General features: G+C 29.4%; 2 protein-coding genes across 2 annotated transcripts; both read left to right on the forward strand.

Moving 5' to 3' along the window:
* The first annotated feature begins 798 nt into the window (after window positions 1-798).
* On the forward strand, window positions 799-1,813 carry LOC129296401 (uncharacterized). The gene is made up of 2 exons (XM_054935007.1): window positions 799-925; window positions 1,310-1,813. Exons 1-2 carry the CDS (start codon window positions 823-825, stop codon window positions 1,678-1,680), a joined length of 474 nt encoding a protein of 157 aa, XP_054790982.1. The 5' UTR covers window positions 799-822; the 3' UTR covers window positions 1,681-1,813.
* Window positions 1,814-14,667: 12,854 nt separating this feature from the next.
* On the forward strand, window positions 14,668-16,222 carry LOC129296405 (glycine-rich cell wall structural protein-like). The gene is made up of 2 exons (XM_054935011.1): window positions 14,668-14,801; window positions 15,693-16,222. The coding sequence occupies exons 1-2, from the start codon at window positions 14,693-14,695 to the stop codon at window positions 15,995-15,997; spliced, it is 414 nt and encodes a 137-aa protein (XP_054790986.1). The 5' UTR covers window positions 14,668-14,692; the 3' UTR covers window positions 15,998-16,222.
* The last annotated feature ends 1,218 nt before the right edge of the window (window positions 16,223-17,440 follow it).

A 17,440-nucleotide genomic window follows, 5' to 3' on the forward strand; every position in this document is an offset into this window, starting at 1 on the left:
GTGTTAAATATACTTATTCAATAACTATCATAATTATAGTTACTAAATTTCATTAATACTTAAAAATTGTCAAAATATATTTTCCTTCAAAAATTTAAGACAGTTAACATGATTAGAACACTCTTTACTTATGATATCCACTCTAAAAATTTGAGATTTGATACCCTTTTAGTATTGTATGACAAAATCTTTGACAGTCTTTCGGTTAAATCAAGCCATTGTTATCATGCTATGTGAACTCATTGAATGACTGTACTTAAGTTACTCACTAGATCTAAAATCATATGTGTATGTTATATTATGGAGTAAGCTGGTACTAAATGGAAGGACATTCATCTTGCAAGCCATATTTATACAGCTATCTGGTAATTAATTTGTTACTATTGCTAATTGCTAATTTAAATTCAGGCAATGTCTGCCCAAAAGAATTTAAATGTAACTCTCCTAATGTAATTTTTTAAAATTCATAAAATTAGAGTATTCGATCTTATTTAAGAGAGATTGTATTTTTTGTAACTTGATCGAAACAATGCCTGATCAACCAAGCCATTTGATACAAACATTAATTTTGTTTGAGTTTCATTAGCAATCTTTTCAACATTGTCACCCAAAATAAGGGGAAAAAAGGTAAGATGAAGATCAAGTGTAGCTTAGATATGTTTTATAATTAATTAGATAAGGTTTAAAATTAATGGAAAACCTACTATTCTAAACTCCCAACTACATGTAGGCCCTTCTGTGTGTGTATATATAGAGTATCCCTTATAGTTCTTTCAACAACCATACCATATCCTTTCTTTAATTTGCAAGAAACTGATTCAAATGGCTTCCAAGGCCTTTCTTCTTCTTGCTCTCTTGGCTCTCTCACTACTTATCTCCTCGAGGGTGTTAGCTAGGGACTTGTCCGAGTCATCCTCTAACCATGGTGAGTTCGAGGGCTTTCTTGATTCTCTAGTATAAACTGTTGTTTTTTCAAAAAATTTCATTTGTATAAATTTTATATTTAATTTCAATTTTTATATTCTATCGTCACTTTTATATATTCATAGTGAAAATTGATATTTTTCTAATTCTTGACTCTATATAGCACCATAGCTTTGGGGGATTTCAATCCCTCCTCATTGCAATTTTTATTAACAAATAAAAGTTATTTTGGGATGATAATTTTATAATCCAAAAGTTTTGGACAAAAATAGAAAATTGATAATTTCTTTTAAAATTTTTTACATGTTTTAACGTTATATAAGAATGAACTCTTGCGATATTATTACTAACCATTCAAGCATTTCTTCTTTGTGTACATTTATAGCTGAGGTAGAGACAAAAAATCATGGAGAGGTGGATGATGCCAAATATGGTTATGGAGGTTACCCAGGCCATGGTGGCTATGGCGGTGGTTACCCAGGCCGTGGCGGTTATGGAGGCGCATATCGGGAGGATATTGCCGCTATGGATGCTGTGGTGGAAGGTATGGAGGAGGATGTAGAAGATGCTGTTCTTATGCTGGTGAAGCTGTGGATGCACAACCAAAGACTGAAGCTCATAACTAAGACACTTCACTTACATGTATTATTGGAACTATGTGATGCTTTTTGTTGTACTAGTAAAGTGTATTTTTATTATGTTTGTTGTGAGAGCATTAGGTACGTGCTTTGTCTTCACTCTCTCGTCTGGGAATAATGGAGTTTCATGCCTCACATCAAAGTGTAATGTGTGTCATTTACGTTTAAGTATTTCTTGTACAATAAAGTGTCTCAGAGATTGCTTTCAGCAATTAAAATGGAAGATGCCATATTTGATAGAAATATATATTACTCGGTTAACATGTTATCTTTTTTTTTTTTTGTTATTGCATTTTCTTTGATTTATATAATAATATTTGTGGTTCGAGTTACGTCTGTCGATAATCGACATGCCAGTGTAAACCATGCTTGTGAGCAGACATGGCACAACATGCCAAGTTTGTGCTGCTAGAGGCGACAGAACTTTTTCAATGTCCATGTGTGAATGTCGCACAACGTGTCATGTCTGCGAAGCGGATACTGACAAAGAACTCAGGCTTGGCATCTATTCGTAATTTTGGGATAGGGTTAATGAACATCAAGACCCTAAATTATTTAGTGATGCTAAATCCTGAACTCCTGAAATGCATAAAACTTCTCATTAACTTTTAAATTTCAAGCATCCAAAATTCAATGTTAAATTGTAGAAAAACAGCCGTTACTTTCAAGAGTCAAAATGAATACCACATCAGTATGAGATTAGGTCCCCCAACTACAAAAGTAATGGTCATTTTCTCTGACTTATCAATAGTGTGGTTTGAGGCGATCGGAATTTAGAACTTAAGATGCTCGTTGGCAATAAATTGTATTAATTTTATTATTTGATATTTATTTTGTAATTTTCTGAGGCATTTTCTATAATTTTTCAGCCAACTAACAAAGGAGTGATAATAAACTCTGATATAGTACTTTCTCTATCTCAAATTATAAGATACTTTTTTTTAAAAAATCTTACATATCAATAAATCTCATTAAATACACCTAATAACCTTATCTTTTCAAAATAAAAATATAAAATTTTAAAAATATCCATAATTTAATTTATTGAAAAGAGAAGGGATAAAAATTAATTATAGAAAGATAAAGGATAATATTAAAATTGGCGCGTTTAATGAAGCCTTAATTTACCCAAAGTGTTTTATATTTTGTGACGAAAAACTCCTTCAAAAGTGTTATATTATTTATAACGGAGGAAGTAATATTCTCAGTTAAGAATGGTAGTGTGACCATATAAACAAATAGCCACGATTGGAAAACATGTATATTTAGCATATTATAAATATTTTTTTAATTATTATGATAACATTTTTATTTTTATTTAAAATAGTAACAAATAATTTTAATTTATAAACATATATTTATATTTCATGTTAATATATTTCACTTGCATTTGTTTTTCTAAAATTGGAAAATCAAATAAAAATTACTCAGATTTATTTTGCAATCAATTTAGATAATCAAAAAAGTTCATCATAAACAAGTTCATTGAGGATTCGATCTTGTTTGCCACTTACTACACTAAAAAACTTAGTATTATATTAATTTGAGGCTTAAACGACTAGGTTTATCAATCAACAACATAATTTCAACCAAAACTTCTTATAACTCACGTTATCTACAAATCAATAAAATTGAGTTAAGAGTCTACAACATCATAGTAACCTAAAAATACTTGTAATCTACACCTGTAAATTTAGGGCCTGTTTGTCTTCTATTCTCATTTATTGTTTTTAAAAACTATTTTGTAATATAGTTTTGAAATTATTTTTCAAACAAAATGAAATGAGAATCTGTTTGATTATATCAATTAAAAAGCAGTTTTAGAATTAAAAAATGGACTAAGAATGATGGTTATAAGCAGTTAATGGTGGTGATTAATAATAAAAATTAGTCAAAGTAATTGTACTTTTCAATAATTAAATGTATTTTAATTTTAAAAAAAAAAATGAAAATAACTTGAAGTTGTTTCTATTTTTTTTCATTTTTAAAAATAAAAAATGAAAACAATTTCAAAAACACTTATTTAAATAAGTTTTTTAATTTCTCTGTTTTCAAAAATAAAAAACAATTTTTAAAAACAGAAAACTAACAAGCTCAAAAAATTTCTGTTTCCCGCTACATTACTCAAGATCAACCCCACCACCCCCCCCCCCACACACACACACACAAATTTGATTCGTCCGACATTTACCTTTAATCTGGAATCCCCAACTACTAGACAGTACTAGTGTTCTGAAAGCTACAGTTTTGGGATGTTCCTAATCAATCTATCGTTTCCTCAATCGGCAGTAACGAACATAATAAATAATATACTAAACCAAAATCATGCCTCAATTCAGATTTTAATCATAAAAAACTAGTTACGTGTGAGCTCATTTGCATCAACCCTTTGGAAACACTCGTAGAGTTGAAAATCTATGATATAATGGCCTTATCACCTTATGTCTTGGAAACTTAAATTCATTACCCAAAGTTTAAAACTATCATGCGCTAATATATAGAAGAAGGTCAAGGTAACAAATTTGAATGAGTTAAAAGCTAAAAATTTTCTGTTTAGAATCGTATTCAGAAGTGTTAATTCGAGTTATGTCTGTCAGTAATCGTCACAGTTCAAGTAATATCAGTGAGTAAACATGGCACAATGTGCCAAATCCACGAGAGGACATAGACAAAGAGCTTATACATGGCATTTATTTGTAATTTTTTGGGGACATAATTTGTATTAAATTTCATATTCTGTATTTATTTGTAGTTTTCTGTAATTTTTGGATAAAGGAGTATTTTTGTATCTGAAGTAGTCTCCAAGAGAAATACAACATCACAAACTATTTAATATATAGCATTGATTTTTCCCTAAAATAATTAAAAAGTAGTATTTTCTACTCCAATGTTAAATAATAAATGTTAAATTTTAATTTAATATGAAAGAAGATAGTTTCATTATTTAATTGATATTTTGAGCATTTAATGTCATGATAGAGAATGCTATATTTTAATTACTTTAAAAATAAAAATAATATATTAAAAAATTTAAAGTGTTAGGTGTTCTTTAAAAAGTATTTAAAAAAAAAAACACCTTTTATCCAAATTTTTTTAGGTAACTAACAGCACTATCATTATATTGCACTCTTTTTACTTTAAGGTGTGACAATGCTTTACCGTTGACTTTGAGGTTGATTTTGACATGACAGGTGCACCTAAAAAAAATTAGGAGTAAAATAAAAAATGTAAAGATTTTTTTATGAGTTAGATGTTAAAAAATATAAGATAATTTTAATCTTTCGAGATGTAATTATTATTTTTTTAAATTACTCCTATTAATGTATGACTTTATATTTATTATAGAGTATTTAACAAGAGTAAATATGAAAAGATAGGGTTAATTTGAAAGTAAGTAATTTTTATTAGAGAGAGATATTCGATTAAAAATGTCTTATTTTTTTAAATATAACACAATTCAAAACTAAATATAATTTTATTATAAAATATCATTATACAATACACATAGTTTCTTAAAATAATGGGGTGGGAGAAAATGGGTGGAATATAGCCGGACCCAGTAAAGTATAGTTAGGAAAGTTGGGTTTTTTCTTTATTTGACTTCCCCCTTAATAATGATTAAAAATCTAGTAGGCTAAAAACAGGGTCTACCTCTCGTCACCCCTTTTCTCTGTCCCCCCCCCCCCCCCGCTCCAAATCCCATCTCCGCCTTCAAACAATAAAATGAATGATACGGTCTAGATTTATTTATTTTATAAATTAATTATCATAATAATAAATTTAAACTCTTAAAATTTGACCTGCACAACTCATAATTTATATTGTTATTAAAATTTTTTAAATTATAATTTTTTTTATTTTATTGCATTTAATTATAAACTATGTAGGTTAAATTTTAACAATTCAAAATTATTTATTTATTTTTAAATATAATATTATGCTAATTGTTTTATAAAACAATTGAATCTCAACCATTTATTTTTATTCAAGGATAGAGATTGGATGAGGAGAAGAGAAAATGAGAAAGAAGGATGAGGAGAGGATCTCCTCCCCTTAAAAAATAATCATCATCTTCTTTTTTTTTTTTTTTTTTAACTAGAGGTAGTCAATCCTCCTGATGAATCAATATTCACTTCTTTTGTCAAATTTTCTGAGTTCCTCTATCATATGGCATTTTTGGTAAAATATTTGGTTGTTTGGAATATTTTGCTCAACAAATTTCCTCTATCCTACACTCTAATTTGGGCTTTAGGGCCAGGCACCATGTTAGTAGAGAAATTTTTGCATAGATTTGATACACCATGTTATCAATTCGTTGTCCAATAAAAATTTGGCCATGACATATGACTCTAAATATAAATTAATTTTTTCATTAATAATAATAGAGAAATAAAATACTCCCTCCGTTTAAAAATATAAGTTTTTTTTAAAAGTTGGATATTCAAAAATGTAAAGTATTTTTGATCTTTCAAAGTATAATCATTATCTTTTTTTCAAAAGTGCCCCTATTGATAATGACTTTATATTTATTATAAGCTATTTAATAAGAGTAAATATGAAAAGATAGTATTAGTTAAAAAGTAGGTAACTACTTTATTGAAAGGTGAGAATTAGTTAAAAATGTCTTATATTTTTAGACGGAGGGAGAATAAGAAATTAAAGAAACACTCTATTCTAAAAATAATAATACATTAGATCATACTTAATTAATTAGTATAACATGGCATGCTTTTATTAAATAGAGCATAGATGACATGATGCACTATATTCATAAAAGAATTTATCTGTGTTAATATCTTTACCTCCTACACTCCAATATTTGGCAAAAGGTCTTTTCCTAATGCAGTCACAATCTATTGAGAATCATCTCAGTTCATACTATATTTGGAAAAACGTCTAGGTAGTAATGTCCCATTGAGCAATGCCAAATGATGATTGAGGTGGTTGCATTGTAATCTTTGAGTTTGACAGCTTTTGTGTCCACCAAACTTGCAAGGGGTTCATATTGAATTCATTCTTCATACATATCTTCAACAGTCATTATTAAATGCCCATTTATTTTGGTTCTGCCACTTTCAAACCAATAATTAGTCTGCATATTCAGAAACAGTAATGAAGCATGGTACGTACATGATTGGTTGTCGACATAGACTTTAGTTTAGGGATGGACTGGAATATTTTGGAATCTTATTTTTTTTAACGTAATTATGAATTTAAATTTCTATTCAAAATAACCGCAGGAAGTCTTTAGAAAAAATAACAAATAAATCCTATCCATGAATAGGTTAATGATAAATAAGTACCCTGAAATGGGGTAATTGCTTTGAAGCTGTTAGGGACTTATATAGCATATTGTTTGCGAAATGAGAGAAATAATAAAAAACATCATTGTTAAAACTTAAAATAAAGTTATCAATAATGAATGTAAGATTGTTGATATAGGAAGCATAATTGTTAGTTTTTATATATATATATATATATATAATAACAATTACACGCTCTTCTTACATTAATAGTTTCAGTTTTGTGATTAACAACTTCAATTTAGATATTAACAATACAAGCTGATGACAATTAATTTCAATTTAATCATGCAATAACAATATATTTACTATATTAACAACTTTGCAATAATTTTATTTTAGGTTTTATCAACAAGATTTTCTATTATCTTTTAGAAATTCATAAACGTAATTTCACAAAAAATTAGACGGTGAAGTCCGTAGGCATTTCAAAGTGATTACTTTGTTTTGTGGTATTATTTTGTTATTTGCCTATTTCAAAGGGATTTAATTATTATTTTCCCAAAATTTTACCTTTTTGGTTTAACAACATATTTTTTTTATTATCTCATTGTGAAAATTGTTATAAAAAAATAATAATGAAACATGTTACATTCTTTTATAAATGCAAGTTAACTAAAATTTAGTTCACTTAATAAAATTACCTTCTAATTAATTTCAATTCAAATCCGAATCCTTTTCAATTCCAAAGCCTCAAATATCATTTTTGAGCATAAAACTTTTAATTAGCAACAAAATTGCAATTCGCATCCCTAATTTTTTTAAATTCAATAAATTTTTAAATTCAATTCCTAATGAATTAATGATTTTTTTTTATTGATGAACTTATTTTGTCACTAACCCAAATTTTTTGCAGTGTTAAATTACTTGCTAACTCTATACTAGACAAGTGAATAAGCTAGAAAGTAATGTAAGGAAATGAATGAGTAAGGTTAAGGAATTAACAAATTTTTTCAAGGAGTGATTCACAGGCTAGCCACAATCTACCAGAGGAATGATATTTTGATCATTTTGTTATAGAATTTTACTTCAATTCATATCCAAGAATATCCTAAAGTAGTATTTTATATTATTATATCGGGCGTAATTTATAAATATGTCACACCGATGGTTTTTAGGTGAAATTCTCCCTAAACTAAATCATAGCTAAGTCAACCAAAGCCATTTAATACAACCATTAATTCTATTTAAATTTTATGTCCTCTGATTCTTTCATTGTCACCCAAAATAGGAAAAAAAATCAGATGAAGATCATGCAACTTGGAATTTTAAGATGTATTTTTTTTTATATACAAGGCCATGGATAGACCGTGCAAAGGATGATTTAGCTCAAATCAAGAATCATGAGCTGAGATACCTTAAAGGTGAAAGGTTATAAATTAAAGTGTCTGTATTTTCTCTCATAACTTGTCGAGTAAGCCAATCCATACATTTGTTACATTCTCTAAATGCATGATTGAAAAGGCTAACCATTAATGAAAAAGCTTCTTAGTAACTGCCTACTGGTTGGAGGCCCTTCCTCTCTCAGACTAGGGACTGTTTATAGTGAGTACACCCTTACATGTACATAGTTCAGTTAATAAAAAAAAAAACCCCCCTCACACACATATATACATATATGTATGTTTATTTTAAAAAACCATATATTAATATATATCCATATATATCCTCGGCATCTCATCAATGGCTTCCAAGTTAGCTATTCTTCTTGAGCTCTCTTGCTCTTTGACCTTTTCATTTTTTATTTTTATCGGATAATGAGTTAGTAGGCTCTACCAATAGTAAAGATTATCTCTTTAAGTTATTAAGGACAAAAGGATAAATCTCTTTCAATAAAGTTGTTATATATATATATATATATATATATAAGAATTAAAATTCAAAATTCCAACCATTTGCTCTATCACCTTTTCTCCTTAGAGGTAATAGCTAAAAACTTGCCCAAGTCTCCCTCTAATTACAAGCATAATCGAACTCGCAATCCAATGCAAATGGGGTTGAGCAGTATTAGGTCACGAAGCTATTGGCAAATATTTTTCATTTCATTAACAGTAGCAAAAATTTTTTATTGCCTCATTTGTGAAAATTGTTAAAAAAATTATAATGAGATCTTAGTTATATTTTTATGTCAAAACAATTTAAATTAAAACATTTTTATTTATAAAAAATATAACTTATCTATAATAAAATCTCTTGCATGTAGCACTCTCTGTTCGTATGCATGTAATAACATGAAACTTCCAATGAAATTATTTATTATTGACCTGAAAAAATAAATTATTTATTTAGTTCTAAATCGTTTATTAGAGACCCGGGCCTCCTAGAGTCCAAACAAAACTAATAACCTCCTTCTTCATTAATAAACAAATGATGCTTTTCCATATACATCAAGTGATGTAATATAGATAATAGCAGTCTAGACCTCTTAAGTATCATTTCAGAATTTTATTTTTGGATATATGTATGAAAAAATATTACTTGAAAGAAAATAACCCCTTAAATAGCCCTTAGATTTCTGGAGGCATTAGTCTCAATGCCTCTAGCTATGGAGATACCTTGGATAAAAATTATTAAAAAAAAAAAACAAAGGAAAGTTGGCTAAGAATCACGGAACCCAGTTAAAGGAATTATAATCTATACGATCAATCAATATCAATATTAATATTATTAATGTTATATATAATATATCAAATCTATATAGATGCTCCACCATTCGTTAGGTATATATCAACGGTGTAGTTTATTTTAAAGCATATATAAAAATAGGTCTTGTTAAAATTATATCAAGTGTTGGAAATCTTATATTTAAAGGGTACACAAAAAATATGATAAAAATTCCAAATCCTGCTGCACATATTTTGAGAATCCCATCCTATTCGGAGCAACGATGATTGATACCAACACTAATTCTCCGGTAACTAATATAGCATGTGGTAATGTGATGTCACCAAGTAACTTGAATTCTTTGGGAACTCTCTTATCTTGATCTTTTTTTAATTTATAAAATTTGAATGCTTGACTTTATTTAACACTAATTTACAACAAATTAGTGTCAACTAATAAACAAAGCCATTTGACCAATTAAAGTTAATATGAGTAGTAAACGCTATTGTTACTTAAGCTAGTAGTTGAGAGCTCGAAGTCTAATCCATGTATGTGTAACAATTTAGTTGAAAGATGTCAATATATTGTTATCAATGAATAGGAGGAGATATTCTTTGTTGTCAACGGAACTTACTCTTTATGCCTACCAAAAAATTAAACTAAGCCATTTGACACAAACATTATTAATTCTGTTTGAATTACACAGACTGTTGATCTTTTTCAACGATGTCAGCGAGGATAAGGAAAAATAGAAATCAGATGAAGATCAAGTTGAGATTGAACAGCGAAGCTTAGATAAGGTCTATAATTATTGAAACCTACTTATGTGCTAGCATTAGTATTCTTATAAGGTACTAGTTGACAAAGTAAAATCAGACCTCAAGTTATTTGTCAACTTGGATAAGACAAAATAAAGTCAAACATCAAGTTGGGATTGTACAGTGTAGCTTAGAAGTAGAGCCATTAATTCAGATCAAACACAATGGGACCAGCCTGAAAAAAGCTATGGCTTAGCTTGATTATATGAGCTTTCTTAAAAAGGTATGATACTTTAAACCGATCCAAATAAGTTCAGCCCAAATTGAGCATTGCCCGAATAAGCTTGGCTATATGAATTACCAGCTTTATATGTATATATAGTTGATAAGTTTGGCCATGTCTAATAGGTCAGTCGAACCCATCCAAAAAAGTTAGAGCTAAGGCTGGCCATATGATTTTTCTTCTTTTTAAGAATATGATATTTTAAGCTTAATTTGAATAAGTTTCGCCTGTCCGAATTACTGATCCTACTTAGAGGTCTATAATTAATTGAACCTACTCCTAACGCACAGCCACAGGTAGGCCTTCCTGGCTCCTTTTTGCGAGGAACTGTATGTGTGTGTGTGTGTACATAGTACGTACGCATAGTTCTATATTATCAACCATCTCATTTCCTTTCTTAGCAAGCAACTCATCAAATATGGCTTTCAAGTTGACCTTTCTTCTTCTTGCCCTCTTCGCTCTTTGTATTAATTTTGAGACATAATTTGTAAATCTGAGACATACTTTGTAGTGATTTTCTTATTCTATATTTATTTGTAATTTTTGAAGTATTTTCTGTAATTTATGAATCAACTAACAGAAGAATAACATTATTGCACTCTTAAGGTGACCGCCTGTGCCCCTCAAAAACAGTTTAGAAGTAAACATGTACCATTACCCTAAAATTATTATTATTATAATATGTCATACCATTCTACATAGTTTCTTGAAAGAACGGGGTGGGTGGAGGCTTTTTTTTTTTTTTTTGGATGACACAGATCAGGAGCAAGATGGGAGGAATATCCCAAGGCAGTAAATTAAACTGAAATTTGGAAAGTTGAATCTTTTGGATTTGACTTCCCCCTTTAATATTAATTAAAATATAAATAATCAAAAGTAATCTAACTGGCTAAAAACGCGTCCTTCTTTTTCCCCCCTAGAGGAAGTCAATTCTCTCAAAAATCAAGATTCACTTTTGTCAAATTGTCTGCGTTCCCCCACCACAAGGCACTTTTGGTGTGTGTGTGTGTGTGTGTGTGTTTATCCTAACGCACTCAGTACTTAACATTCCATTGAGAATCGTTTCAATTCATCATACTACGTACATTCAGAAAAGTGTCTTGCTAGAAATACCACACTTCAAATGATGAATGAGACGATTGCATTGTAATATTTAAGGATAAATTCTTGTATGAAATTGGTACACCACGTCATCTATATCTTGTTAATAAAAACATGTAATGTTTAATAATTATAAATATAAATTAATTATGACATTGATGTTGATAAAGAGAGAATATAAGAGATTAAATATGTACTATATTTCAAAAAATAAAATCAATAAAAATAATGACACATTAAATTTTATTTAATTAAATTGATGCAACATGACATATTTTTATTAGATAGAGTATGGATGACGTGGTGTAGTAGTTGAAAAGTAGGGTAATCCTGATTGATCATTTTATTTAATGGCTAGGAACAGTGACAAAGCTAGGACCCATGGTTGGGGGACAATTTTTTTAAAAAGTTAATAATTTTATAAATAATTCAATAATTAAAAAATCAATTATATATATTTATTATATTACTAGAATTTAAGTTAAAAAATAAAAAAATTTGATTTTAAGACTAGAGGAAAAATAAAATGGATTTAATATTTATAATATTAAAAAGATGAAGTGCAAAATATAAAAAGGACGGGGTAGAAAATTAAAAATTTCATATCCAATAATTTTTTCAAGTGAGGGGAGGATGCGTTCACTCTCACTTGTATGTGGCTCTGCCGTTGGCTGGGAAGATAGATCTGTATAAAAAAGACTTCTCATCTAGACGGTGAGAATTGTCCACTTCCTTATTACTATGCTATTTTTACTGCATGGGATCCAAGTTACGCAAGAAATTCTCATATTTGAGTTTGACCAGTTTTTTTAACCAAGCTTACAAGTTGTGCACTTTGAATTCATTCATACATATCCTTTAACAGATCACATTAAATGCCCATTCATGCATATTTATTTTGGTTCTGCCACTTGTAAGCCGATAATCTGGATACTCAGACACAGTATTGATGAAACTCGGTACGTACATGATTGATTGTCGAGATAGACTTTAATTTAGGGATCGACTAAAATATATTGAATTTTTTTATTAACGTAATTATATAGATTTAAATTTTTATTCGAAATAACTGAAGGAAGATTTTACCTTTTTCTCAACAATTGATATATTTTTATTATTTCATTGTCAAAATTGTTAAAAATATTTATAATGAAACATGGTACATTCTTTTATATAAACACAAGTTAACAAAAATTTATTCAGTTCATTTTGTAAAATTACTTTCTGATAAATTTAAATTCAAATCCAAATTGTAATATCATTTTTTAGCATAAAAAGAAGCTTGGGAAGATTGAAAAACATAAAAACTTATGGGAAGTTTTGTTTAATTTTAAAAATATTATAGTTTACCATTTATCCATTTTACAAAATTCTAAATCCTAATGTCTAAGAAACTATACTTTAATACTTTATTTAATAATTCAACAAAGTTCTCTCTTCTTCTTTTCCTAAACATTACAATAGCAATATTTCTTTGCAAGAATAGGTAGTTAGTTGAAATTTAATATTCATGATTTATAAAGTTATTATTAAACTTTAATTAAATCTCATGCTAACTTTTTATTTTTTTCATTATCATCAAAACATATTCTATAAAAATATGTAAGAAATTTATTATTCGTGCAATACACTTTTTTTGTTTTTCATATACTATTCTCAATATGCATGAAGCCAGTTATATATATATATATATATATAAGTTACAGACTAATTCAGACTTGAGCGTTATATACTTTCGTCCCTTCCTCTCTTAGACTAGGGACTATCTATAATATTGGGTACAGATTGTTGGATTACTTTTTTTTTTAATGATAACAAACTCTTTAGAAATTAAAGGTTGTTCTGCAGCATGACAAATTGAAAGATTATATGAAAAATCAATCAACCTAGAGAGAGTCAAGAAAAAGACTTAGAACAAAAGGATTTTATCCCCCCCCCCCCGGGAATCTCATTGTAAAAAGTAATTGAAAGTTTCTTTTCAAAAAGAAAATAGTTCTGAAATGTTCTTAGAAGGATAAAACTCCAACACAAATGTTTTACACATGTTTTAGAAAACATAAAATCTTTTTCCTTGCATTAACTTCCAATTAACACGATATCCAACTAAATAGCACGTTATCCACTTTGAAAGTAACTTAGTTTTTGTTTTAAGTTCTTAGTTAGTGTGCTAGGTCCTTCACTTAGCATGCTATTCAGAAATTATAAATATAGCATCATTTAAGTTGGTTGGTAATGAATTAAGTGCTTACAACTATTTTACATTCAGTTTTATTGAATCATTCATTGAAAAGCTCTTAAACACTGTTTCAGGACTCCATAATAATATCTTCTCTTTGAGAGAGATTTACTGTTCTTCATTGTTTCTGTTGGTTTTTGACATATAGCTAGCCCGCCCTTGGTGGATCAATGTTGTTGGCCCAAGTCCACATTGTATATTGGGAGGTCAAATTAACAAGGAAAAAACATGAGGGTCCTTAATTGTGATATACCCAAAATTTATTTTAAGTAAATATGGCATTCACGTTGCCTTTATCTTCATGCGTATGTAGAAGTTATTCGACAAGTGTGTGTAAACGATATCTCTTGTGAGGGGAGATTCAAGAAATGGACTAAGAAACCTTCTGTGCTCTCTTCTCTCTTCCACTCTCCTACATTTACTGTGAACCGACAATCGGATTCGAGTAACTCCTTTCGTCCATATAGAGATATCACCCGGTACAACTCACAGGTTTGTTTTTCCATAAACTTAATAGTTTCTATCCACTCTTTGATAGAGTATATATCAGAAATACCTTTTTCATAAATTAGTCAACTAAGCCATTGGATACAAACATTATTAATTCTGTTTGACTTTGACGGGCAGTTTATCTTTTCAACAATGTCAGCAAGGATAATAGAATTCAGATGAAGATCAAGTTGAGATTGAACAACGTATAGCTTAGGTAAGGTCTATAATTAATGAAACCTACTTCCTAACTCCCAACTACATGTAGGTCCGTACTGTATGTATATATAGAGTACGTACGCATAGTTCTATTATCATCCATCTAATATCATTTCTTTGCAAGCAATTCATCAAATATGGCTTCCAAGTTGGCCTTTCTTCTTCTTGGTCTCTTTGCTCTTTCACTCCTTATCTGCTCGCTTGTAACAGCTAGGGACTTACCTCATCAGTCTTCCTCTAATCATGGTGAGTGCAAAGCCGTTTTGAGTTTCGATTCTCTACACTTGAAAATTGTTGCCTATTCTACTTTAGGAAACAGTTTTCAAATGTTACTAAATACCTGCTGCCTAAAGTGGGGGATAAATATCAGCATATGAAAATTGTTGTTTATGCTTGCATTAGGCAACATTTTTACAACTGTCGTAAAGAAAATATTTGCCTAAACGAAAAATTGTTACAGTGCTTTTTCAAAAAGGTCCTACATGCTTCTGAGATTCGTTAATTTGCAACCCTCAAAACAAAAGTTTGCAACTGAGATTTGTTAATTTACAAATTGAAAAACTTGTCAAAACTTCAAAATCGTTTTCTATTACAAATTAACGAATCTTGAAAATTCTTGTTTAAGGATTGCAAACAAGGATAATACGGTAGCAACTAACTAGAAATGTTATTATGTTTGAGAAGTTTTACCTTTACAAATTTGCAAGTTTCACTCACAAATTCTTGTTTTGATGGTGGCAAAATCTTTGATCATTATTTTAATTTTTCCATCCTTTTGGTTCTCATTTAAATTTTATTTAATATTTTATTCTTTTAATGTCATCCATCCTTTTTCTTATTCTATACTACACACACACACACACACACACACACTGTTACAACAGACTAGCTTTGGGGGATCTATATCAATCTTCACTGCATCGCAATAAAAAACATACTAAACATTATATGTAAAAGGAACATTTATCATGTTGTGTAAGTTTTTTTGCCCCTTATTTGCCCAAATTTGGTGCTAGTTTTATTAAAGAAATAGAATAATGTTGGGATGATATTTTTATCCAAAAGTTTTACTATCATGAAAAAACTGCTATATCATCACTAACCATTCTAGCGTTTCTTCATTTTATTTATTTGAAGCTGAAGTAGTGGAGACAAAAAATCATGGAGAGGTGGATGATGCCAAATATGGTTATGGAGGTTACCCAGGTCGTGGTGGCTATGGTGGTGGTTATCCTGGCCATGGTGGCTATGGCGGTGGCTATCCAGGCCGCGGTGGATATGGAGGTGGTTACCCGGGCCGTGGCGGTTATGGAGGCGGATATCGAGGAGGATATTGCCGCTATGGATGCTGTGGTGGAAGGTATGGAGGAGGCTGTAGAAGATGCTGTTCTTATGCTGGTGAAGCTGTGGATGCACAGCCAAAGACTGAAGCTCATAACTAAGACAAACCTCACCTACGTATTAGAACTATAATATGTATTGCTTTTGGTTTTACAAATAAAGTGTGAATCACGTCAAAGTGTAATGTGTGTCATCTGCGTTAAGTATTTCTAATATTTGTATAATAAAATACCTCAGTTATTATGAAGTTTTCCTCCCATCGCCATGTATCATTTTCTCACCATGACTGAGAGCTGAATATTTATATTAACTATAATGTTGTCTTATTAGGTATTGCATTATCTATGGTAATATTTGTGGTTAAGAATGGTAGTGCCATTGTGGGAGAAAATGGCCACTATATGAAACTATGATATTTATCATATTATCAATATTTTTCATAATTAATTATGATTACACGTTTTTTTAAGTTAAAATAAAAAATAATTTTAATTTATTAAACTATATTTATATTTCATGTTATTATATTTCACTTGCATTTGTTTTCTTGAAATTGGAAAATCAAATAAACATACGATCTTGGCTGCCGCTAGCGACACTATTGAAACCTGATATTAATTTGAGGTTTAATTGACTAGGCTTATCTCAGTCAACAATGCAATTCAATCCAAAGTTCTTATAACTCATGTTCTCTACAAAGGATTGAGATCATCAATTAAGGTCTACAACATCAAAGTAACCTAAAAATGCTTCTAATCTACACATGTAAATTAAAAACTTCCATTTTCCACTACATTAGTCTAAATTAACCAATATTAACATTTAATTTGTCCAATATAATATTTACCTTTAAAAAAATCACCAAACACTAATGTTCTAAAAGCTACAATTTTGAGATGTACCTAATCAATCTATCGTTTCCTCAATTGGCACTTAATATAATAATATACTAAACATAAATCATGCCTCAATTCATATTTTAATCAGAAGAAATTAGTTAGGCGTGAGTTCATTTGCATAAACCCTTCCCAAACACTCTTAGAGTGGAAAATCTATGATCTAATGGCTTAATAAAAGCCTATATAGCACATACCTTAGAGGCTTGGAAAATCAAGTTCATTCCCCAAGGTTTCAAACCATATCATGTCCTAGCAGAGGAAAGTCAATGTAGCTAGTTTGAATGAGTTAAAGTTAAAAAATTTCTGTTTAGAATCGTATTTATAAGTGTTAATTTGACTATGTCTATTGGTAATTGTGCCAGTATAAATATTATCTATGAGCAGCTATGAAGCACTGATACTTCAAATTGTCTCTCGTATCCGTATTTATGTCATATGCGATATTGATGCTCATCAATACTTCTTCAAAACATATCCGTAATATAGTAAAGGGTAACATTGTCTTGCCTTTGACTTTAAGATAAACCACCTGCATGGTAAAAAAAGTTTAGAAATAAAAATGTACCATAATAATAATAATAATAATAATAATAATAATAATAATATCATATCATTATGCATAGTTTTTTAAAGAGAAAATTACAT

The sequence above is a fragment of the Prosopis cineraria genome, unplaced genomic scaffold (assembly GCF_029017545.1).
Source record: "Prosopis cineraria cultivar Desert tree isolate PC_DT_omini unplaced genomic scaffold, ASM2901754v1 PC323, whole genome shotgun sequence".
Taxonomy (NCBI): domain Eukaryota; kingdom Viridiplantae; phylum Streptophyta; class Magnoliopsida; order Fabales; family Fabaceae; genus Prosopis; species Prosopis cineraria.